We start from the raw sequence: 23,942 nt of genomic DNA on the forward strand, positions 1-23,942 counted from the left end.
CGTTTCTTCAGGCAGGGCTTGATGCAAGCCTTGCCCTCAGCTCTTTAAAAGGTCAGTTTCGGTGCTGTCCATTTTATTTCAGAAGACGTTGGCCTCCCGTCCTCAGGTCAAAACCTTCCTTCAAGGAGTGGCTCATACGGCTCCTCCGTACCGAGCGCCCGTAGATCCTTGGGATCTTAATCTGGTTCTTGAGGCTCTGCAAGGTCCTCCCTTTGAACCTCTCAGGGAATTTTCCCCTATCCCTCCTTTCATGGAAAGTAGCCTTCCTAGTGGCCATCACCTCCATCCGGCACGTGTTGGAATTGGCGGCCCTCTCTTGCCGCTCTCCTTTCTTGGTACTCCTCTAGGACAAGGTAGTTCTGCGGCCTCCGCCCGCTTTCCTTCTTAAAGTGCTGTCCACTTTCCACCTGAATGAGGATACTGTTCTCCCGTCCTTTTGTCCGGGTCCAGCTCGTCCTCGGGACCGCTCCTTGAACAAGCTGGACTTGGTCAGGGCGATGAAGGTCTACCTAGCTAGGACGACCTCTTTGCGGAAGACAGACTCTCTCTTCATCTTTCCAGATGGGGTGCAGAGAGGTCAGCCGGCCTCCAAAGCTACTATTGCTCGCTGGATCAGATCGGCAATTTTGGAGGCCTACCGGGTCAAACATCGATTGACCCCTCCGGGAATTAGATCTCACTCTACCCGGGCAGTGGGTACCTCCTGGACGGTGCGCCACAGAGCTTCCGCGCTGCAGCTTGCAAAGCTGCAACCTGGTCATCGGTTCACACATTTGTGAAATTCTACAAGGTCCACACCTACGCTTCGGCGGATGCCAGCCTAGGTAGAAGGATTCTGCAGGCAGCGGTGGTGAGTCTGCAGGCCTGATGGAAGTTTGTTTTCCCGCCCCAGGGACTGCTTTGGGACGTCCCATGGTCTGTGTCCCCCAATAAGGCGAACGAGAAAACAGGATTTTTGGGTTGCTTACCGTAAAATCTGTTTCTCGGAGCCTTCATTGGGGGACACAGCACCCTCCCATGTTCTGCAACTCCTGTTCTTATGTTTGTTGGTTATTTACAGTTGAGTTGTCTGTTCTGTTTTTCAATCTATTCTGTTACTTCTCCTACTGCTTTCTCACTAACTGAGGAATTTCCTGCCGGTCGGTGGGGTGTACACTGCGGAGGAGGAGCTAACCCTTTTTTTGTGCATAGTGTCAGCCTCCTAGTGGCAGCAGCGTACACCCATGGTCTGTGTCCCCCAATGAAGGCTCCGAGAAACAGATTTTACGGTAAGCAACCCAAAAATCCTGTTTTTTGAATTGGTGTTTTTCAAGTGCCACATCCCCCCCACCACCAACCCACCAGAATGCCATAAAAAATGCTCAAAACATATATATGTCAGAATGGAATCAATAAAAACATTATTCTAGCATGAAATTTAGAACATTGTTTTTTTTATGACACTGAAATAAAATAAAAAGTTTACCTGACCTGAAAGATTATATTGCCAGGTTATTTTTAGATCAAAATGAACACTGCAAAAAGAATGGCGAGATTGCATTATTTTCATCATGTGACCACATTTGGATTTGTTTTTCTTGTTTTCAGTACATTATATGGAAAAATGAATGGTCTGAACTCATCTCACAAAAAGCAAGACCTCTTGCTTCTATATTGACGGAAAAATACTAAAATGATGGTATTTGAAAGAAGGGGAGGAAGAGACAAAAGCATAAAAATTAAAAAAAAAATATCCTGATCATATCATCAGAAAATGACTTATTTTTTCAGGTTTTTGTGTTACTTGTTTTTGGTTTTAAAATTGGCAATGTTCTATATATATTGCAATTGTCACACTGGCCACTGGGGCTTTTTAGACTTCCTGTCCTTTCAGGAACATTTTTCAGCAGGCTCGTTATCAGCTGATGCAGGATTGCAATGACAGGTAACACAACTCATAACAAAATAGCTACCAATCACAATAGGTGATGTCACACGTGACCTGCTCCCCACCCATCATAGTGACCTTAGACAGCTCATTACAAAAGAGAGGGTCGGAGTCTGTTCATTATGGCTATATACATGATTTGTTTCTGGAAACAATGATTACAATTAAATATTCCCTAAAGGGGGTTTTACACATAGCGATATCGCTATAACGTCATCGATTTTGTGACGCATCAGCGATATTGCTAGCGATATCGCTATGTGTGATACTTCCCTCCGACCGGCTCCCCCGCTGTCCATCGCTGATCGCGAGAGAATGTCCGGCTCCATTTCTCGTCGGGCGCTTCCTGCTCGGCTTCCTGCTGGCGCCGACGAGCGACGCGTGGAGGCGGGCGGGAGGACGTCAGGATCGCTGTGTGTGAAAGGTGAGTATCGTGCGCTGCGTCACTGCTGCATCGCTGTGAGGTCTGCCTGTGTGACAGCTCACTAGTGATCATTTAGCGATGAACCAGCGATCCTGACCGGGTCGGATCGCTGGTGCATCGCTAAATGTAAAGGGGGCTTAATAGCCAGTGTGAAAATGTAAACATTTCTAAATTTTATTTTTAATACAGATGGTGAAATGAAAAACAAAAATCCATGATCAAGAATGTTTAAAAAATACATTTAACACAAAAACCTGATTTAAACATTCTTTTTTTCTAATGTGATTTGATGATAGTTTCCCTAAGGGCAGAGTCAAATGGCCTTATAAATCGGCTCAAGATCAGAAGACTCTCTCACCTGAGCGGTACAACTGCATGTGTTTCTATGCAGCTGTCACTCTTGAGTCAGCAGAGCCGCCGGCCAGTCCATGCACTGTCTTCCAATCTCGCTCCGATTCATACGGCCGTCTCACTTTGCCCTAGAGCAGTATTTCACAGATACAGGTCTGAAGCCCTTGTAGCCAGAACCGTGCAAAAGAAATGGCATTTCACTAGAAGGAGCACTAAAATATACAAGACACTTATTTGCTGTTGGCATAAGCTCAACGTCAAGGAGGATAACATAAAAATGTGATTTATACCTTACAATAGCAATAAAAAGCACAAAAAGGCTCAAAAGAGGATCAAAGTGTTATAGGTACACGAAAATAGCATCACTGAAAAAAACTCCTACAGTACAGCTATGGCAACAACAAAAAATTGACCCTTGGAAGACAACAAATATAAAACAAAAAGTTTGCTTTGTCCTTAAGGCCCAAAATAGACGGCTGCTAAAGAAGATAAAAGACAAGTGAAAGCAAAATAAATCTGTTTCCATATATAACATTGCAGCCAGTGTCTCCAGTGCAGCAGAAAGGCATTGTCACCCCCTGCTGTGTCCCCTCCGGAGTCCCCTGTTAGCTCCTGAATGTTTGGTAAAGAACAGATTTTCCAACAATATTTATGTTGTTTCTATTTCTTTTGCTCAACAGGTTACCGACCTTGATGACACTGAATTTGATAGCACTTCACTAGAAGACGAACCGTTTGAAGTGCCAAGATCTGTAAAACCCAGAAAGGCTACTGCGCCCAGAAAACAGCTTCCTGAAACTACTGGGAAAAATACTTTCAGTGCTTCTAAATTGACAAAAGGAGGTATGTCATTTCCTGAGACTCCTGTAATAGAGGCATTTACGGATTCCTAGAAAGTCTGAACCTGGAGAGCTTTATCCAGCAAAATGTGGCACATTTCAATTTCAAGATGCTGCAAAAAGAAACGGGTACACATTCTCTGTTTTGACAAACTTTACTCCTACCTAACAATTTCAAAAAGTGTTGAGATAAAAGTGATGACTAATTCTGGTTTCACCCATCCAATAGAAGTCATTAAATAATACAAATAGATTTGCCATTTTTGTATCAGATGTGATTGGAAAGGTTAACCCCTTCCTGACATCCACCGTACATGTAGGGCGCAAGTTGAGAATGGGTGTATGGAGTGGGTTGACATGCTCAACTCGCCTCGAACATGGCCAGGATCTGCCCTTAACCACCTCGACTGTTAGCCTAATAAATGCCGCTATCAATCTATGATAGCGGCATTAACAGCGCATCAGCATTGGTGCGTGCCATTCTATGCACCCGTTGAACGGTCTGCGACGTGATCGCAGGTCGCCGATGGGTTGTTATGAAGTCATGGGTCTGTTGAAGACCATCATGGAACTCTGTTCAAACTATACTGTGGCATTGCTGTATATAGTAAAAACGATTGCATGTTCAATTCGCTTGAGGTGACTAACAATACAGAACAGGAAGTAAAAAGAAATTTAAAAAAAACAACAAAATTTTGAGTCAACCCCTTATTTCCACTAATAATAAAGATATTAAAAAATATATGTGTTATTGCCGAATCCATAAAATTTCGATCTACTGAAATATAAGATCAATGAACCCAATCGGTAAACGCTGTAAACAGAAACAATTTTTTAAAAAAATGTATATATATTTTTTTTTTTGGTCACCGCAATAAGAATGCTGTAAGAAGCCATCAAAATCTCATATCTATCCCAAAATGGCATCAATAAAAACGACTTGTTCCATAAAAAATAAGCTTTTACACAGTTCCATTGACTAAAAAAGGAAAAAATTACAAGTCTCGGAAAATGGTGACACAATCAAATAAAGTAAAACAATGTACTCTTTGTGGGAAGGGTTCATGCACGGGCTCAGGAGTAGTATTATGTGGGTGACACACACCTCTTAAGTGTCACTGTCTGAACTTGTTCCAGGTGGTGCAGTTTAACTCCTTAAATGCTGCATTAAGTAGCTACTAAAGTATCTAAACGATTAGAGATATGCAGTGGCTTCTAAAGCTCATCGCCCTTCCTTGTTCTTGTGGGCTGATAGTCCTGTCATGGTAGCCGGGAGCCTGCTGGAGGACGCCAGGTCTCTTCCATTTTGGTACTCGTTTGAAGTCAACCACAGACAGGTCTTCTTAGGAAAACTCTAATTTTACAGTAGACAGAATGCTACAGTATTGTAGTGCGTTGTACAGCTATCAGACTATCAAAGGTTTAAGTCACCTAGGGAAACTATAAAACTATTCAGAAATATAACAAAATATAAAAAAATAAAAGTTCAAATCCCTCACCTTTTTCTTATCTTTTAAATTAAAAAACAGCTAAACTGTTAAAAAAAAGGATTGGTATCCCCGTGTCTGTAAAAGACTAACCGTGGGTCAATTTTTTTTTTTTTATAAATTAATAGTCCTAGTCAGCACAGGAAACTTTGTAATATATCTTATTAGTAGAGATGGGCACATTTTTTGAGTGGAATTGAATTTTACAAATATCCGCATTCTGTAAAATACAGATTATCTGTAATTCATTCAGCGTAAATTCAGCAAAATGGTGGCAACATGCGGCCTCTATCTTTCTGAACAGTAGAGGTCCGGCAAAAGGTTAAAAAGAAAAAACATACCTCGTCTCTCACTTCTCCGGGCGCATCTGCTGTTCACGGTCCGGTGCTTTGTGCCTGGACTGCACAGTGACCTCCAGGGGCCGTTTACAGTTGGAAGTCCCACTCCAGAGTGACCAACGGGCCGGAGCAACAGCGCAACAGAGGTGCGGAGAATAGGACAACAGGACAATTTCTCTTTAAATGTTATGTTCCTTATCCTCCTCGGTGAACAACATTAAAATAAGTAGATCATATCTAATGGTATATAGCTAATTCACCTGCTACATAGATCCTGCGTGTATCCAGCCATTTCTATTCATGTCTGCAATAATATCTAGGGGTATATAGCTTATTCATCTTACTATGCTTGTCCCTTAATGCTGTTAGGTCGTGTAACTTTTTCAAAGAGGTTTATGATCCATGTAGGCCTGCAAACTTGTTTATTTGTCAGTACATTTATTGTTTCCTGCTGTCTTAACTTAGTTGATTGATTATTAACAAGGTAAAATAGTGAGAGATCTTAGAGCAAGCCTCCTATATATTCAGAGCTTGGAAATGAATTTATGAAGGGGTAGCATTTATGTACATTTAATCTAAGTACATTTATCAAAGTACCTGGCAGTTACACATGGCAGTTAGACAGGGCAGGAGACAGGTAAGACAATTAAACAAATCTATTCCCAGTAAATTTGGATTGCAACAATTAAATTATTCACCATATAATTTATATCCTGTCTACTGCATTAACTCTTTACAATCCATCCATATCGGCCCCTCAGTCCTCTCCTATGATAGCACTCACACTCTTTTCAAATTGCTAAGCTGCACAGATCCATTCAGTCCCACCATCCATCACAAGAGACGCTCTCACAAATTTCACGTATCCATCTGCTCACTCTTTCTATCCTCCTTCTCCTAGTCGCAGGAGATATCTCTCCCCATCTGCTACTCACCTTTTATCTCTAACCTCATCTTTTGGCCTTTTGCAGCTTACTAACTCTCCTATGCATGAAGATGGAAACTCTCTCGACTTGGTCTTCTCCCAACTTTGCTCAGTGTGTGATTTTGCCAACTCCCCTCTGCCACTCTCTGACCACAACCTTCTTTCATTTTCTAACAAGAACTGCCATCCCGCTCAGGTCACCTCCATTTTCCACACATATAGAAATATACAGGCCATTAACACCCAGAAACTTATGAAGAACTTGCAGTCATCATTGGCCCCTATCTCCTCCCTCTCATGTCCTGATTCTGCACTGAAACATTACAATGAAACACTGCAAAGTACCCTGGATGAAACCGCACCTCCTATACGTAGAACATCTTGGCACAGACGGCGACAACCCTGGCACGCGTTTCCTACAGTGGTGCTCCAGGTGCGACGAACGTCTGTAGAGAAAATCCAATCTACCCAAAGAGTTCATCCATTATAAGTTTATGCTTAAAACATACAACACTGCCCTTCACCTCTCCAAACAAACCTATTTCAACACCTGCATCACCTCACTATCCAATAACCCGAAACGTCTCTTTGACACATTTCATTCCCTACTAAAACCAAGAGGGCAGGCCCCAACCACGGATCTACACACTGATGACCTGGCCAATTGCTTCAAAGAAAAAATTGACCATATCCGACAGGAAATTCTCTCCCAATCACCTCATACCATGCACTGGCCTCCCTTCCCCACTGCATCTAGCTCACTCTCTGATTTTGAACCTGTCACAGAAGAAGAAGTAATCAGGCTCCTTGTATTTTCTCGCCCTACTTGCACCAGTGACCCCATTCCGTCACATCTCCTCCGGTCCCTTTCCCCTGCTGTCACCACTCACCTAACAAAAATATTCAACCTTTCTCTTCCAGTATCTTTCCCTCCTCATTTAAGCATGCCATCATACATCAATTACTTAAACCATCCCACGACCAAAACTGTGCCGCTAACTATAGACCTGTCTCTAATCTTCCCTTCATTTCTAAACTCCTGGAACGCCTGGTCCACTCCCGTCTTATCCGCTATCTCTCAGTTAACTCTCTTCTCGACCCTCTACAATCCGGTTTCGGCTCTTTACACTCTAATGAAACTGCCCTCACTAAAGTCCCTAATGATCTACCAACAGCTAAATCTAATGGTCACTATTCCATGCTAATTCTCCTGGATCTCTCTGCAGCATTCAACACTGTGGATCATCAGCTCCTCCTCACTATGCTCTGCTCCATCGGCCTCAAGAACACCGTTCTCTCCTGGTTCTCCTCCTATCTCTCTGACCGCCCCTTCACTGTATCTTTTGCTGGCTCCTCCTCCACTCATCTTCCCCTTACTGTTGAGGTTCCTCAAGAATCAGTCAAAGGCCCCCTCCTCTTCTCTTTGTATACTGCACCTATTGGACAAATAATCAGTAGATTTGGTTTCCAGTACCATCTCTATGCTGATGACACCCAATTATACACTTCTTCTCCTGACATCACGCCTGCCTTTTTAGAAAACACTAGTAATTGTCTTAGCACTGTCTCTAACATCATGTCCTCCCTCTATCTGAAACTGAACCTGTCAAAAATTGAACTCCTTGGTATTAGAAACTGGAGAAATTTGTGGAGTAACCTGCATTGCTGTATAAAATCCGATCAACATGATTTAGGGATACAGATGATGACTTATTCACTCAACACGTTTCAAAGTCTCTCAGACTTCTTCAGGAGATGCTATAGTTGTACAGGCACACTATATACTGTTTAAATAGACACAGCATTCAAATCTGGGGCCAATACAAGGAGAATCACATGTCAAACAGTGTCAAAGTTGGCGTCATGTGATTCTCCTTGTATTGGCGCAAAATTTGCATGTCCTGAAGAAGAAGTCTGAGAGACTTCGAAATGCGTTGAGTGAATAAATCATCATCTTTACCCCTAAATCATGTTGATTGGATTTTATACAGCAGCGCAGGTTACTCCACAAATTTCTCCAGTTTCTAATACCATAAGGCTATGTGCACACAGAGTTTTTTGGCTCTGCGGATTTTGTAGTAAAAAACGCAGATAAATCCGCAGGACTAAAGTCCTGCGGTTTATCTGCGGTTTTGCCCTGCGGTCATAATGGATGAGGTGTGAAACTGCAGCGTTTCTGCACTAAAGAATTGACATGCTGCGGATTGTAAACCGCAGCAAAACCGCACGGAAAAATCCGCAGCATGTGCACTGCGTTTTCCAGTTTACCATTGAAAATAATGGTACTGTACAACGCACCTAAATCTGCTGCGGACCCGCAGCTGCAGAAACTCTGCGGATCCGCAGCAGAATCCGCACCGTGTGCACATACCCTCACTTGGCCACCGGCTGACCAGTGGAGCTGCTGCAGCTGTCAACTCTAACGAGTTTCTACGCGCTATTTAATCTTCTACCCGGTGAGTACAATTTGATTGTACATTACCCCTTCTCTATCGGATAAGACCCTATTCGCGCTTTTCTCTCCTAAGCATTCTCTATAAACTGAACTCCTTGTGTTTCCTCCCTCTTCTAACCTACCTATGCCCGACATTGCCATTTCCGTGTGTGGTTCCACCATTACTCCCCAGGAACATGCCCGCTGTCTTGGGGTCATACTTTATTTTGAGCTTTCATTCACCCCCAACATCTGATCACTGGCTCGCTCTTGTTATCTGCACCTCAAAAACATTTCTAGAATTCGATCCTTTCTTACTTTCGACTCTGCATTAACTCTTACTGTTTCTCTTATTCATTGTCGTCTGGACTATTGTAACTCTCTACTAATCGGTCTCCCTTTTACCAAACTCTCCCCTCTCCAATCTGTCTTGAATGCTGCAGCCAGGACCATATTTTTCACCAATTGTTACACCGATGCCTTTACCTTGTACTAGTCGTTACACTGGTTACTTATCCGCACCAGAATCCAGTATAAACGTATTACCCTCAGCCACAAAGCACTCCATGACTCAGCACCACCCTACATCTCCTCCCTCGTTTCGGTCTACCACCCTACCCGTGCCCTCCATTCTGCGAATGACCTGAGGTTAACAACCTCAATAATCAGAACCTCTCGTCTCCAATACTTTTCACGTGATGCGCCAATTTTTTGGAATGCACTACCCAGGTTAATTTGATTAATCCCCAATACCCACAGTTTTAAGCGTGCCCTAAAATTGTATTTCTTCAGACTGGCCTACCGCCTCAACGCATTAACCTAACTATCCCTGTGTTGCCCATTCAAAATTTTTACCATAACGAGGTTCCTCGTATCGTGTTCTCACATGCTTTATGCTTTTAATAGCCCTCTGTTTCTGTACTGTTACATACTTAGGCTGATAACCGGTTCATGCAGCATTACATGAACAGCCGTTTCTTACACTATGTCTGGTCCGAACAATGAAAGCAATTGTTACCATCCACCTTTCATGTCTCCCCTTTTCCTCATAGATTGTAAGCTTGCAGGCAGGGTCCTCATTCCTCTTGGTATCTGTTTTGATCTGTATGTTTATTGTTATGCTGTAATATCTATTCTCTGTACAAGTCCCCTCTATAATGTAAAGTGCTGCGGAATATGTTGGCGCTATAGAAATAAGATTATTATTATTTTAGATAAATATTACCAGATCTGTCATATTGTTGGTCACCTTGCTTTACAAAAAAATGCATTGAAAAGCAAATAAATAGTTTTATGTATCCCACAATGGTATCAATAATACCTAAAGTTCTTCCTGCAAGAAAAAAAAAGCATTCATCCAGCTTTATCAACTGAAAAATTACAAAAAATTATGGAATTGCTGTGTTTTTTTTTTCTTTAATTAAACCTCAGTATATTAAAGTTGTCTGTTGAAGGAAAAATAAAAAGTTATGGCTGTTGAAAAATAAGGATTAAAAAAAACAAAATTAAAAAAAAAATTAATGTTCAATTTATAGTCCAATTACTTTTATACTCTCATTAGTTTTAACGCTGAAGGTAGACTGAAGTCCATCAAATTCAACCTATAACCTAACATGTTCCAGAAGAAGGCAAAAACTTCATGGGCTCATGGGGCAGACATTAATAGCTCAATATTAGGGAAACAATCCTTTCCCGATCCCATATACGGCAATCAGACTAGTTCCCTGGATCAGCGTCCCATCAAATTTACAGCAATCTTTTCCTGACTTTTTCTTGCTCTCCGATGAACGCGTATTTTTCAGATATGCTCATTACTGGAATAGGTTTTTAGGTCAGGTAAAGTGACTTTTTCTGACTATAGAAGCAGGTGAGTGGGTTTGTGAGATATTTTTGAGGTCTGGAAACAACATTTCTTGACTTACTTTGAAACCATCTATAGATCTTCTTGTGAATTCCCTGCCGTTCTATGCACTGATGACATATTCCTGTCTTCCAGATGGCCGTGACGCTGACACCTCCAGCACACTAGTGAGCAGTCTAGTTACTGTGAGTGACTTCAGTGACACATCGGACGTCTGACTCTTCACCCACAATAAAATACATTGTACAGTGCCTTAAGGATTTGTACAGCCAGTGTTGGCAATCCGAAAGTGTTTTTTATTTGTACCTTTTGTATGTTTTATGTCTTTGTATTACCAGATGTATTGAATTGTGGAAACACCATTGATGTCCTCTACGATCACGGATGCAGTGTTATATTCGCATATGTCTTTTCTGTCCACATTTTGACGTCTTATCTCTATACGGTACAATGAATTCATATGAAGCACTTACTGTTCCTACTTTGCGCTGCCTCCACCACTTTGTAAAATTCAAAGCATTGCTCTAATGTTAATATAGTGCACAAGGCACATCGGAGCCTTATAGGAATGATCCAATGTTTGGACACATGCGTTATGGTGTCTAAATTCTAGGAAAGATTTCAAGGACTCTAGTCTTCTATTCTATAAGATGCAATACGGGGCTTTATACCCCCACAAATGTATGTGATTGAGTGCACCAAAATAGTCATACGTTCTACAATAGAACATAGTGCAGCTGCAAACCTCTAAAGCACAAGATTTTGTGATTTTTCTTTTTGTTTGTAATACTACGTTTATTCAATGGTTGAAAAAACGGTACTGTATTTTTTACTCTTTTTTTTTTTTGTACTGGAGCTTTAGCAGAAAAACAGTATTAAAATCTTGACTTTGAAATTAATTTGTGTGAACATGTTCTGAATTCTATGAAATCTAATAATGTGCGGATCAGTTCTAAGTTCTAAGTATAATGCCGTGATGTTACAGAAGTGTATCCTACCGTAAAGACTAGGACCTTAATATTTTAACTGTGCTTTTTAATGCATAAAGGAAAAGAGTGGGTTGGACAATGGCAGTACTCCTACCAAGACTCCTTAGGAGTGCCACAGGGTGGCACCACTGTAAGACCCGAATCTATCTACGATGACACAATTGCTGTAAAACAGTGTTCAGAGATCACGTGATAAGCATGGAAGGTAGTCCACCTAACTACTGTTTATAATATGGCATCAACATTTTCTAGATCTGCTGTTATTTGATTAACCCTTTTAGTTTTAACCCTACACAGCTAAAAATTTGCACGCAAATACAGATGTAAAGGGAACTTGTCACTCAATTCATGCTGCTCAAACCAGGGGGGAGTATGAATCAGAGCTCATTGGTGTCAGATTAGTCACGTTTCTTCCTATAGTTCCCGGCGGAACTTCAAACTAACGCTGGAGCATTACAGCGTAAATCATACATGGTGGCAGTCATGCAGCCAGGCTAATGCTGGCCATAGTTTGGGCAGCATGAATCGAATGACCGATTCCCTTTAATAGCCTAAGCTAACAACATCATAGGGATCTAAAAGGAGCAGTATAAGATTTGTGTGCAACTCTCCAAAACAGTTCACTTAGTGCCTGCACAAGTAGTACGTGATGTGCTGTCACCTACTAAGACATCTTGACACATCACGGAGCCATAGGTGACTGGACACTGATGGAAAGGGAGAAGCATTGGTTAATTCCTTTTTAAAAAAAAAAAAATAAAATTCTGTTTTATACCTCTATTTAAACCCTGTAAAAACTTAAAAAAGGTATAAGCTGTAACTACATTACACTCTGTTTAGCTGCATTTTACTTCTACCTAAGTAGTCGTTCAAAGTGTCCACATTGCAAGGAGTCCCAACTTACCCTCCATACTAATGTCGGGTGGACACAGAAAGTAGAGGGCCAATGTGCAAGGACTGTGTATGGAGCCCCCTCTTATTTCTAACAATCCACCAGTAATTATGAGCTATGAAGTTTATTAGTACAAGCTCTCACGTGCAAGCTAATTGGTAGGAGGAAACTGCTTTTAGGATGACATTGGCCTCCTAACCTATTGGGCATATGGGCAGCTGTACAGGTTACACTAAAGGTATGTCCGCCACTGATTGGTGGAAATGTGGTCCATTAATGAGGTGGCAGAAGGAAAACCATCTTCCATGCTTGTGCTAGTTCCTCCACTTAGTTTTATCACTTATTCATTTAGTCATTGATTTCAGTCACTTTCTAGTGTCAGTTTGATAGGAAGTCAAATGTTTATGTAATAATAGAAAGTATTGAAGTCCGAACTACGTGACAAGTAAGAACAAAATAATGATTTCTCCACACTAAGAATGAATGAAGCTTTATTGTTTTTATTTATTCCTTTCTTTTTTTACTCGTTTTTTTAACTGCTTCCTTTTTTTCTCCTTTCTGTTCCTCTAATTAAAATGTTTCAGACAAAAGTTTTTGTGTTATATTCTTCCAAGGCACCAGTCGTCTTCAGTTTGGTAATCCCTTTGGCCTGGCTGTATGAAATCTTATTGGATGATGCCGGTCTGAAAAGAAGAGATATATATTGTACCAGTGTTATTTCTGTAAGCGTTGTGTGCTTTAATAACAACATTTTAGTGTGTGGATAAAATCTAGTTCCAGAAGGTAAGATATAATGTTATAAGTTAACATGCTTCATTTGGTTGTATGAATCAGTGGAGCATAAATGAACCTTTTAAGGTAAATTAATGTAGACCTTTAATTTGACACCCAGGACATAAGGGCATAGCGTTTGCGTTCTCCTCCACACCCTATGTTCAGTGGACCGAAGCCTCACACCCATGTTTGCTATAACTGTAGTTTCTTTGGAGAGGAGAGTCCTGCACAGGTTGTCAGCCAGCACATCATGGCCGTCCTTCTCCAAAGCATCCTTACAGGTGAGGCGTGGTTTGCAGGGGAAGGGAGCAGACATGCTTCTCAGGAGCTCCTGCAACTTCCCCTAAATAAGCAGCTAAAAGCATACTGAAGTGGACTTTTTTTGGACTAAAAGAATATGCCTGGAATGGAAAATTAGAAGATTGCTGCGGATTACTCAAGAAAAAAAGCCTTTCATGGAGCAGAGAAAGGGGTCTGCAAAAGTTGCTGACTCATCCACACTGCCTGCAGGAAGGAAGAAGGTGAATACAGCAAGGCCTGGGACAGAGAAGAGGAATGGAGAGACATCAACGAGGAAGTCTGTCACGGCATTCCCGACTTCTAGGAGCATGATGCCAGGACCAAGGAGCAGCATGAAGCCACCTCCACTGAATGTTCATGTCGGGAGGAGAAGCAGCAGGGAAGCAGAGCTAGCAGTACAGCAGAGGAGAACGGCGAGGAGGCCTGTTGCAGCTCCCAGAAACAGATGGAGCGAGCGTGGTGAGCAGAAAGAGGAGGCCCCGACCTCCTCACATGCTGACAATGTTGGGGAGAGAAGCCACGGTTTCTCTGCGACAGCCCTGCGGCTGCACACAGAGAAGACTGTGAAGATGGAGCGGGGGAGCAGCGCGGTGGCACCTGCAGAGTCAGACCAAGCCAGGAGGAGAAACCACAGCAATGCAGAGCGGGCAGCACAGCTGAGGAGAGCTGCAGGAAAGGTTCTGCGTTCTGAGGCACCAGAGTTTATACCCAGGTCAGTCTGTAGTGGAGGAGACCGGGTTCAGAAGCGGCAAATGAAGCTTAAAGGGAGCGATGAGCAGGAAGTTATCCCTATATCTGCAGTTTTGCAGGGTCATATCCCTGCACTCACAGATCTACAATCCCCTCTTGATGCTGGGGAACATGCTACTGGACTCAGGCTGAATAATGGGGGTAAAGAGTTATATGAACATAATACTCATACAGGGGTTACTAATGGATGCTTGTTTCCCAGTCCCTCCACTCTTATCCCTAAATGTAAAGGGGAAGTGCACCAGAACAACGTAGAGGGATCACAGATGAAAGGTGCTAAGCATCTGTATAACGATGGTGGTCTGGAGTCTTTTGGGTCATCCTATAATGTTAACAAAGGAGATCGAGTGGGACACTCAGATAAAAATGGCTTATCATACGATTTTGACAGTTTTTGTTCGGAGGGATTTATTGCAGATGGTGATTTATATGATGAACTTGGGAGCGATTGTCTCAGTGATCAGGCATTGGATGAACCTCTATCATCGGGCTCTTCTTCAGAGGGGGGAACTAAATGTGAGATAAATACATTATTACTAGATGCCATACCCGCCTCGGATGACTACGCTACTGAAGGTTTTATGGTCAGTTTGTGCAAAGCTTTTTTGGACTCATTGAACGCCTCTATGGGGACTCCTACTCTTCAGGGAAATCCGTTTAAGATGCAAAATAAATCTAAAGCATCTGAAGTTTTTGTAAAAGACCTCTTCAAAGATACCCTGATGCGTTTAACTGATGACTCCTACCCGACTTCTACGAAGGATTACGGTAACGCCACAAAAGAACAAAAAATACCCGAAACTCTTAGAAATCACAAGATTTTAGACTCAAGTCAGCCGCAGATCCTTCCTTCATTTTCAGATTCCCTGGATAAATTACAAAAAGACATTACTTCTCTCAAAATTAATATGGCCAACTTTGAAGACTTTAGAAGAAAAAATAATGTGAAGATCAGAGGGATTCCTGAGTCAATTCAGGCTCCCCAACTGAAGGGCTACATATTGTCAATGGTCTCTCATTTGTTCCCTGACATCAATGAGAAGTGTCTGTTTGAAAGGGTTTTTAGGATTCGCAGGCCATCCACTCTCCCTCATGATTTAGCAAGAGACACTATAGTATCTTTTTACCCCAATTGGCTAAGAAACACGTTGCTGGGTATCTCCAAAGATCCAAGATTCTTGTCTTCCAAATATAGTCATCTGATTTTCCTCAAGGATCTTTCAAAGGACACTTTACAGAAAAGGAAAGCATTTTCCCATACTACTGGTGAACTCCGACGCGCAGAGATTCCTTACACCTGGACTCATTCCTCCACTCTTCAGGTGAAATACGCATCGAGATTGGTTCCTATCTCTACCCCGGATGAGGGGAATGACTTTCTTGAATGCATTGGAATAATGTCCTCCAAGGATTCTCCCGGAACTTCTTCCACTTCGAAATCGGATCTTCGTCTCGGCTGAAGGAGCTATTTAACTGTTGTTTTTAGTTACTCTTTTTTTATATCAAGCGGCTGAAAAGAAATTTTTTCCATCCTTTTAGTTTTTTGGTTTTTTTTTCGTAAGGAACCGAATTTCAATTCTGATTTATTTGTCGTTGAGTAATCTAGATTATATATAAAACAGTCTGAAGAAATATTTCCACTTTACAGTTTTTGATTGAACCAATTTTTTTGGCCTTCACTCAGTCTTAGGGACATCACAGTATGTTCCGGACAGGACAGGCATTCATATTTTTTATAACTTACTTGGGTACTTCATTTTTTTTTTAAGTATTAGCATAATAAGTGCATTGATCTTTGGTTTTGTTTTTTAAGCTATCATAATTGTGCAAATTTCATAGCACAATATGTGTACTGATTTTTCCTACGGCTATTATATAAATATAATGATCTTTGCATTTGTCATTGTCTTTTAACCTTTTTCTTCCTACAGGTTTGTATTTAAGCAACAATTGATTTGTGTATTATTGATATTAAATAATATTTTGCTTTGGAACTACTGCATTGTATGTACAGTTTGTATGTTTGCCTGTCTATTTCCCCACTTTGTGGGGATATCCCTGTCTTTACAGGGATTTGTTCTCCCTACCCTAATCCCCTTGTTTTTGTTCTGTACCCTATTCCCCCTCCCTCATAAAAATGTTAAAATTAATAAAAAATATTGGAACACAAAAAAATATTGGAACACAAAGCATCCTTACAGTACGCTCCTGTGATACGTTCTCCCTCAATATGAATGTTTTCTGACTTTCAGTTTTTTTTACCAAACACAATCTAAGCTCACATATACTGTAGGCTTGCGAGAGCTATGCGAGAAACTCGCGCATCAATGCCCGGCACTGCCGCCGGCACACGGGACCGGAGTGTGCGGCTGCATGTATTTCTATGCAGCCGCACACTCCGGTCCTGAGTGCCGGCGGCATTGACGGGTATTGATGCGAGAGACTCGCGCAAGTTTCTTGCATAGCTCTCCCAAGTCTGACCGTTGCCATATACAGAAAGTTAAAGGAATAATCTCATGTTGTGTTTTTAGTGCACCACTTCCTTGTTGCTGGGGGTGGTGTGCTCCTGAAGATTGACTTCATACCAGCTTCTTTGCATGCACCACTCGTCCAGACTGGGCTCTCTCTCTGGCTGTTGTGTGAAGCGTGGGATAAGCGGAGGGAGACTGGATTAAAGTATAGAGCCTGCTAGTGGTATACACTCTTTACATTGGTAACCGATCCCTCTGAGGCTTCAGGGTGGCCAGTTTCTCAGGCAACATGTTCTACACTATACAATTACAGCATGTTGCCGATTTCTCAGGCAACATGTTATACACTAAACAATTACAGCTCATGGAGGTAGACATAGGTCGCCATCTCTTTAAATTTTCCACTGGTCTATTGAGGTACAGCATAAACCAGAGCAGGGTTAGCAATATAAACATGGCCTTTCTGGCCTACCAGGAAACCAAAACAATTAACAAATGACACAGTCCATGATGCTGCAGGGATTTGCCCACTCAGGAAACAAACATAAAAAAAGTAATTTTTCCTTATCTTAAAACACAGATCTGGAACTCCCACCTCCAGGCACATCCAACCTTGAATGAGCCAGAAGGCTGTTTATGTATCCTCTAGACCCTACCCTGGGGGGGTGAAGATATGGTAAACAGCCTCCCACCCACGCTTTAGCTGTTCAATAAGATTAGCCCTAAACATGGCTGATTAACCCCTGTCATCACATAGTGTGCTTTAGTATTTTTCTAGGGTCATGTCACTGACGCTAACAACCTCAGTGATACATATTTCCCCTCCAGTACTTTGCCAGTGACTTTGTCACGATACATTGTAAGGTGACTGATACTTAATAATAAATAATAATAATTTTATTTCTATAGCGCCAACATATTCCGCAGCACTTTATAGAGGAGACTTCTACAGACAATAGACATTACAGCATAACAATAAACACATAGATCAAAACAGATACCAAGAGGAATGAGGGCCCTGCTCGCAAGCTTACTTGCAGCTTTACTTTAATACCTTGATAATGATAGTTTAACCCAGGGCTGTGGAGTCGGTAAGCCAAACCTGCGACTCCTCAATTTCCCTTACACCGACTCCGACTCCCACATATATTGCTTATATTTAAGTGAAAAATTTATTGTAGTACAATGTGAACATCAGACATTTAATCATTTCTATGATCCAATAATCAAGATATTTAGATAGAACATAATATCTATTTATTGTAATACAACTTTAGAACACAAAACTGTAATAAATTGTAAATATGTAATACACTGTATACATGTACATGTATACGGTACAGACCAAAGTTTGGACACACCTCATTCAAAGAGTTTTCTTTATTTTCATGACTATGAAAATTGTTGATTCATTCTGAAGGTATCAAAACAATGAATTAACACATGTGGAATTATATAATTAAAGTGTGAAACAACTGAAAATATGTCTTATATTCTAGATTCTTCAAAGTAGCCACCTTTTGCTATGATTACTGCTTTGCACACTCTTGGCATTCTCTTGATGAGCTTCAAGAGGTAGTCACCAGAAATGGTCTTCCAACAGTCTTGAAGGAGTTCCCAGAGATGCTTAGCACTTGTTGGCCCTTTTGCCTTCACTCTGCGGTCCAGCTCACCCCAAACCATCTCGATTGGGTTCAGGTCTGGTGACTGTGGAGGCCAGGTCATCTGGCGTAGCACCCCATCACTCTCCTTCTTGGTCAAATAGCCCTTACACAGCCTGGAGGTGTGTTTGAGGCCATTGTCCTGTTGAAAAATAAATGATGATCCAACTAAACACAAACCAGATGGAATAGCATGCCGCTGCAAGATGCTGTGGTAGCCATGCTGGTTCAGTATGCCTTCAATTTTGAAAAAATCCCCAACGGTGTCAACAGCAAAGCACCCCCACACCATCACACCCCTCCTCCATGCTTCACGGTGGGAACCAGGCATGTAGAGTCCATCTGTTCACCTTTTCTGCATCGCACAAAGACATGGTTGTTGGAACCAAAGATCTCAAATTTGGACTCATCAGACCAAAGCACAGATTTCCACTGGTCTAATGTCCATTCCTTGTGTTCTCTAGCCCAAACAAGTCTCTTCTGCTTGTTGCCAGTCCTTAGCAGTGGTTTCCTAGCAGCTATTTTACTATGAAGGCCTGCTGCACAAAGTCTCCTATTCACAGTTGTAGAGATGTGTCTTCTAGAACTCTGTGTGGCATTGACCTGGTCTCTATTCTGAGCTGCTGTTAACCTGCGATTTCTGAGGCTGGTGACTAGGATGAACTTACCCTCCGCAGCAGAGGTGACTCTTGGTCTTCCTTTCCTGGGGCAGTCCTCATGTGAGACAGTTTCTTTGTAGCGCTTGATGGACACTTTCAAAGTTTTCCCAATTTTTCGGACTGACTAACCTTCATTTTTTAAAGTAATGATGGCCACTCGTTTTTCTTTACTCAGCTGCTTTTTTCTTGCCATAATACAAATTCTAACAGTCTATTCAGTAGGACTATCACCTGTGTATCCACCATACTTCTGCACAACACAACTGATGGTCCCAACCTCATTTATAAGGCAAGAAATCCCACTTATTAAACCTGACAGGGCACACCTGTGAAGTGAAAACCATTTCCGGTGACTACCTCTTGAAGCTCATCAAGAGAATGCCAAGAGTGTGCAAAGCAGAAATCAAAGCAAAAGGTGGCTACTTTGAAGAACCTAGAATATAAGACATACAGTATTTTCAGTTGTTTCACACTTTTTTGTTAATTATATAATTCCACATGTGTTAATTCATAGTTTTGATGCCTTCAGAGTGAATCTACAATTTTCATAGTCATGAAAGCAAAGAAAACGCTTTGATTGAGAAGGTTTGTCCAAACTTTTGGTCTGCACTGTGTGTGTGTGTATATATATATATATATATATATATATATATATATACATACACACATACACACACACTATGACTTATCTCGGTTAAGATAAGGCCTAGATCCTCAGGCTACATTCACACTATGGGCGTAGCCAGGATCAAGCCTAGGGGGGGGGCAGAATCTCATACTGTTCTGCAGAATTTCATGCTGCACACCTCAGCTGCTGCAGAACCTCATACTTCAGACCCCTACACTTGAAAATAAAGCCTGCACCTTAAGATGTGGTGAATGCAGTCTATTTATTCCAACTATCAGTTGATGTTGATGTTACTGAAGACGAGCAATGCCTGTCCTGGGCGTCCTTTTGGGCAGCTATGAGGTGTACCTGACTGGTGCTAAAAAAAGGAGTGTTAGTCTGTGTGCTATCCGGCTTTCATTTTTTTTGGTACAGATATGATATGGATAGACAGATATGGATAAATGGATATATAGATAGATAGAGCAGATTTCTAGTCTGCTTTTGCTATTGAAAACATTATCCATGAGCTCAAAAACCTTTCAGGTGATGCAGTTTTTTAAAAAGCTGATCTGCTTTTGCAACTGAAAAACGTATCCTCAAAAAACGCAGGAAAAACGCTGTGTGTGAATGTAGCCTTAGATCAGGCATAGAACAGTCATTTATAGGACATTTCATAACTTTCCCAAATTCCTATGAAAAAATATTCAGCACATCCTGCATTGAACTACTGTACCCAATTTATTATATATTTTAGGAGTCGGAGTTGGTCCATTTTATACCGACTCCGACTCCACCAAAATGAGCACCGACTCCATGACTCCGACTCCACAGCCCTGGTTTAACCACAATATAAGCACTTTTTACTATTTGTGTCACTCCTATTTTTCTCATAGATTGTAAGCTGCAAGCAGGGCCTTCACTCCTCTTTTTAAATTGTAGAATGATGTGTTACTCTGTAATAATGTCTGATATTGTCTGTACACGTCCCCTCTGAACTGTAAAGTGCTGTGGAATATATTGGCGTTATATAAATAAAATTATTATTACATAATATTATTGATGACCTGTCCTACGAATAGATCATCTATATCACCTGAATGGAGAATACCTTTATGTAAGCAAAAAATTTGATATAGAATCAACTTTTTACTGTTCAAGCTCATGCAGCCTAGTACATTACAATGGATAAGACAAGTGGGAAAAAAACAACACAAATGATATCGCCAGTCCTGTCCTCATATTTAGAATAATTTTTCTATCCCGATCAATAGAAAGTTCTAGTTGATTATTATAATTTACATAAGACTCTTTTGGCCTCTGTCTGCTGATTGAAGCCGTTAGAAATGTTTAGCACATATCTTGTGAACTTTTCCTGGCGTATTCGCCAAATATCGTCGCTGAATGTGATTCCAACAGACCCGTATTAGAACCTATTTACATAATTTGTGCTTCTCTTCCTTTACTTTCAGATTACAATTTAATCAGATGATGCAATCTGAAGTCTGCAGGGTAAATTCGTTCTTCAACACAAGCTTACTTCATGGCAAGCAGTGAGAGAAAATATAAATCTATGTTTCTTTCAGGCTTTTATGCACTATTGATAAAGTCAGATGAAAAGAGATCACGAGAAAGTTATAAGGGAAGGTTATTTTTAATTATTAAATCATCTACATAGTTTTCTCTCATTTTCTGTAAAATGGTGGGGCAGCCATCTATACTGAGCTCTAGAACACACAGTTGAAGGGAACCGATCCACAGGCAGCATGTAACAGACATTGGCTGTATGGTTTCAGCCATATATGTTTAACTCTTTTTCAGAGAAAAACGTAATTTCATAGCTGCCAGTGATCGAGCCACACGGGAGACTAGTCGGTTAGGGAGATCCCTGGTGGTTTTGCCCCACCTACTAACCTTGAGTGCTAGGACTCCCCCTGACTGCAAGTATAAAGCCCACGTCACACACAGCGATATCGCTGTGTATGACACTTATCAGCGACTGCCCCCCACCGGGTATCGCTGATCGTGCTCGAATAGCCTGGACTTTTTTTGATCGTTGGACTCCCGCTGGCCAGCACGCATCGCTGCATGTGGCAGGCAGGAGACCAGCAAGCTGGAACTGGTAACCAAGGTAAACATCGGGTTTCTAAGTGCCGCGCGGCGCTTAGAAACCCGATGTGTACGTTAGATACCAGCGCGCTGGTGCAGGGAGCTGGTAACCAAGGTAAACTGCGGGTTTCTAAGCACCGCGCGGCGCCTAGAAACCCGATGTTTACCTTGGTTACCAGCTCCCTGCACCAGCGCACTGGTATCTTAACATACACTGCGGGTAACTAAGCGACATGCGTCGCTTGTTACCCGCGTCGTCGCTGTCCTGATCGCTGCTGAGATCTGCCTGTTTGGCAGCTCACCAGCGATCCTGACAAGGTCATATCGTTGTCGGGATCGCTGGTGAGTCGCTATGTGTGACGGGGCCCTAAGGAGAGACCTATCATTCAAGGAGAGCCAGAATGAAGAAACCACTGTAGACCCACCTGTCCAACTAGTCTCCCGGTGCGGCTTGGTCTCCGGTGACTATTAAACTATGATTTACTCTGAAATTCAACAGCATTTATAGTCAAACTGTCAGGGCTCTAATGTCAGGACCCTGTCAGCGTCGGCAAACTGCCACGCAGAGCAGGGTGACTTACCCACTCTATGGGAGAGCACGGGGTCCAATACTGTAGTGATGGTTCAAGCTTACAGGACCTGCGGCATTGAAAATTGTAGGGAGTCCCAGGACCTACGATCATGTGACTGCAGTGGGTGGGGCTTAGCGTCCTACTGCTGCAGATGATGTAAAGAAGCTGCTGCAGGGCAACTATTGTAGAGGAGAGGAAAACGCAGGTCAGACAAGAGAGGGTCGTACAAGGAGAGGGCTATGCGGTACCAGAGGGACGAGCAGAGAATAGTCAAGTCATAGGCAGAGGGTCATACACAGAGAGGTAGCGCAGTACAAGAGGGACAGGCAGAACTCATAACAGGGACAGAACCGGATCAAAACCAAGCAAGCAACAAGTTATCAGGCACAAGGCACACGTACACACAAGGTCAACTAACTCAGCCGAGGGCAGGAGTATAACTGACACCGGACCTAGGTCGAGTGAGCATTAAATAGCCACCCTCAGCCAGAGAGAGGCAGAAACAATTAACCCCTGTCTGACCAGGATGGGCCAAAGACAAACCCCGTCCTGGATCATGACACAAACATACCTGGCTGAAATCATGCAGCCAGTGTATGATACGTGCTGCCTGTTGATTGGGCACCATGTGTCTGCTATCATTTTTCCTTTAACGCAGTGTGAGACACCCATGAAAAAGGACCTATTCTGTGATTAGTGCATGTACACACGTCTTTTTCAGACAGCTTTTCAAAAGAAAGATGCTTCAAGAGGCGTCTGAGGTTTTTTTTTACCTGAAGCGTCTTTTTTTAGCAACTTTTTGTAATTTCCTGAGTTGTTTTATGATTGTCGGAAATTTTTAGCGTTTTTCCATCGTCTTTGGGAAGTCTATGTGACTTAGAGCAGAAAAAGAACTGGGTCCCGAACTTTGGACACCTCAGCCTTTAGAAGCTTTTTAAATTTAATGTCCTGCTCAAGGAGGAGAGACAACACCCTCGCTTGCACAAAATGCAAAAATCCCCACAAAAAACACAAATTGAGTGTCCAGAGTTTGGGACCTAGTCTTTTCTCTTTATTCACACAGGTCACTTCTGACACATAGTAAAGTTTTAATATTAGACAGTGTAGGAGGGTCCCGAATAGGGGGTGGGATGGCTGTTATGTTTTGTTTTATCAAAAACAGTGTTACTAAGAACTCTGTTATTTAAATGCACTTTTGCTCTTTGCTTATTTAGTTATAGCAGGGTTTATACTCATTGTGTTTCTTGTAGGTTTTATATTTTAAAGTACAGTATCATCATAGAGGGAAAATGCCTGAAGAATGGTCAGCTCACTTCCTTCAAGAGCATGATGTCTTTGGAAACCTGAAGAGGTTAAATTGGAACCTGTCAGCATGATTGTGCACAGTAACCTACAGACAGTGTCAAGTTGGCGCCGTTATACTGATTACAATGATCCTTTAATTGATGAAATCCATCTTGTGGTTGTTGTTTAATCTTTATTTGTAGTTTTCAGTTAATGATATGCTCGTGCTCCGTGGCGGCCTGTGGGGGGGTGTTTATGTGGTTCTCTGATTAGGTATTCATAAAATTC

At 41.9% G+C, this 23,942-nt stretch overlaps 2 protein-coding genes across 5 annotated transcripts in view; one reads left to right on the plus strand and one right to left on the minus strand.

Annotated features, from left to right (window-relative positions):
• DZIP1 (DAZ interacting zinc finger protein 1) overlaps positions 1 to 11,485 on the plus strand; it is a 107,635-nt gene extending 96,150 nt beyond the window's left edge. For all 4 annotated transcript variants that reach the window (XM_073569573.1, XM_073569574.1, XM_073569575.1 and 1 more), the window contains 2 exons: positions 3,383 to 3,545; positions 10,722 to 11,485. In XM_073569573.1, the coding sequence (XP_073425674.1) occupies positions 3,383 to 3,545; positions 10,722 to 10,804 (246 nt within the window). In that variant the 3' untranslated portion in view covers positions 10,805 to 11,485. The remainder of the gene's footprint in view (positions 1 to 3,382; positions 3,546 to 10,721) is intronic.
• A 1,562-nt stretch (positions 11,486 to 13,047) lies between these two features.
• The window catches only part of CLDN10 (claudin 10), a 57,959-nt gene continuing 47,064 nt past the window's right edge, over positions 13,048 to 23,942 (minus strand). Inside the window, exon 5 of the mRNA XM_073569577.1 lies at positions 13,048 to 13,150. Coding sequence (XP_073425678.1) covers positions 13,048 to 13,150 — 103 coding nt within the window. The remainder of the gene's footprint in view (positions 13,151 to 23,942) is intronic.

Source organism: Dendrobates tinctorius, unplaced genomic scaffold (assembly GCF_039654945.1).
Source record: "Dendrobates tinctorius isolate UK_male_01 unplaced genomic scaffold, ASM3965494v1 ptg000026l, whole genome shotgun sequence".
NCBI classification, from domain to species: Eukaryota; Metazoa; Chordata; class Amphibia; order Anura; family Dendrobatidae; genus Dendrobates; species Dendrobates tinctorius.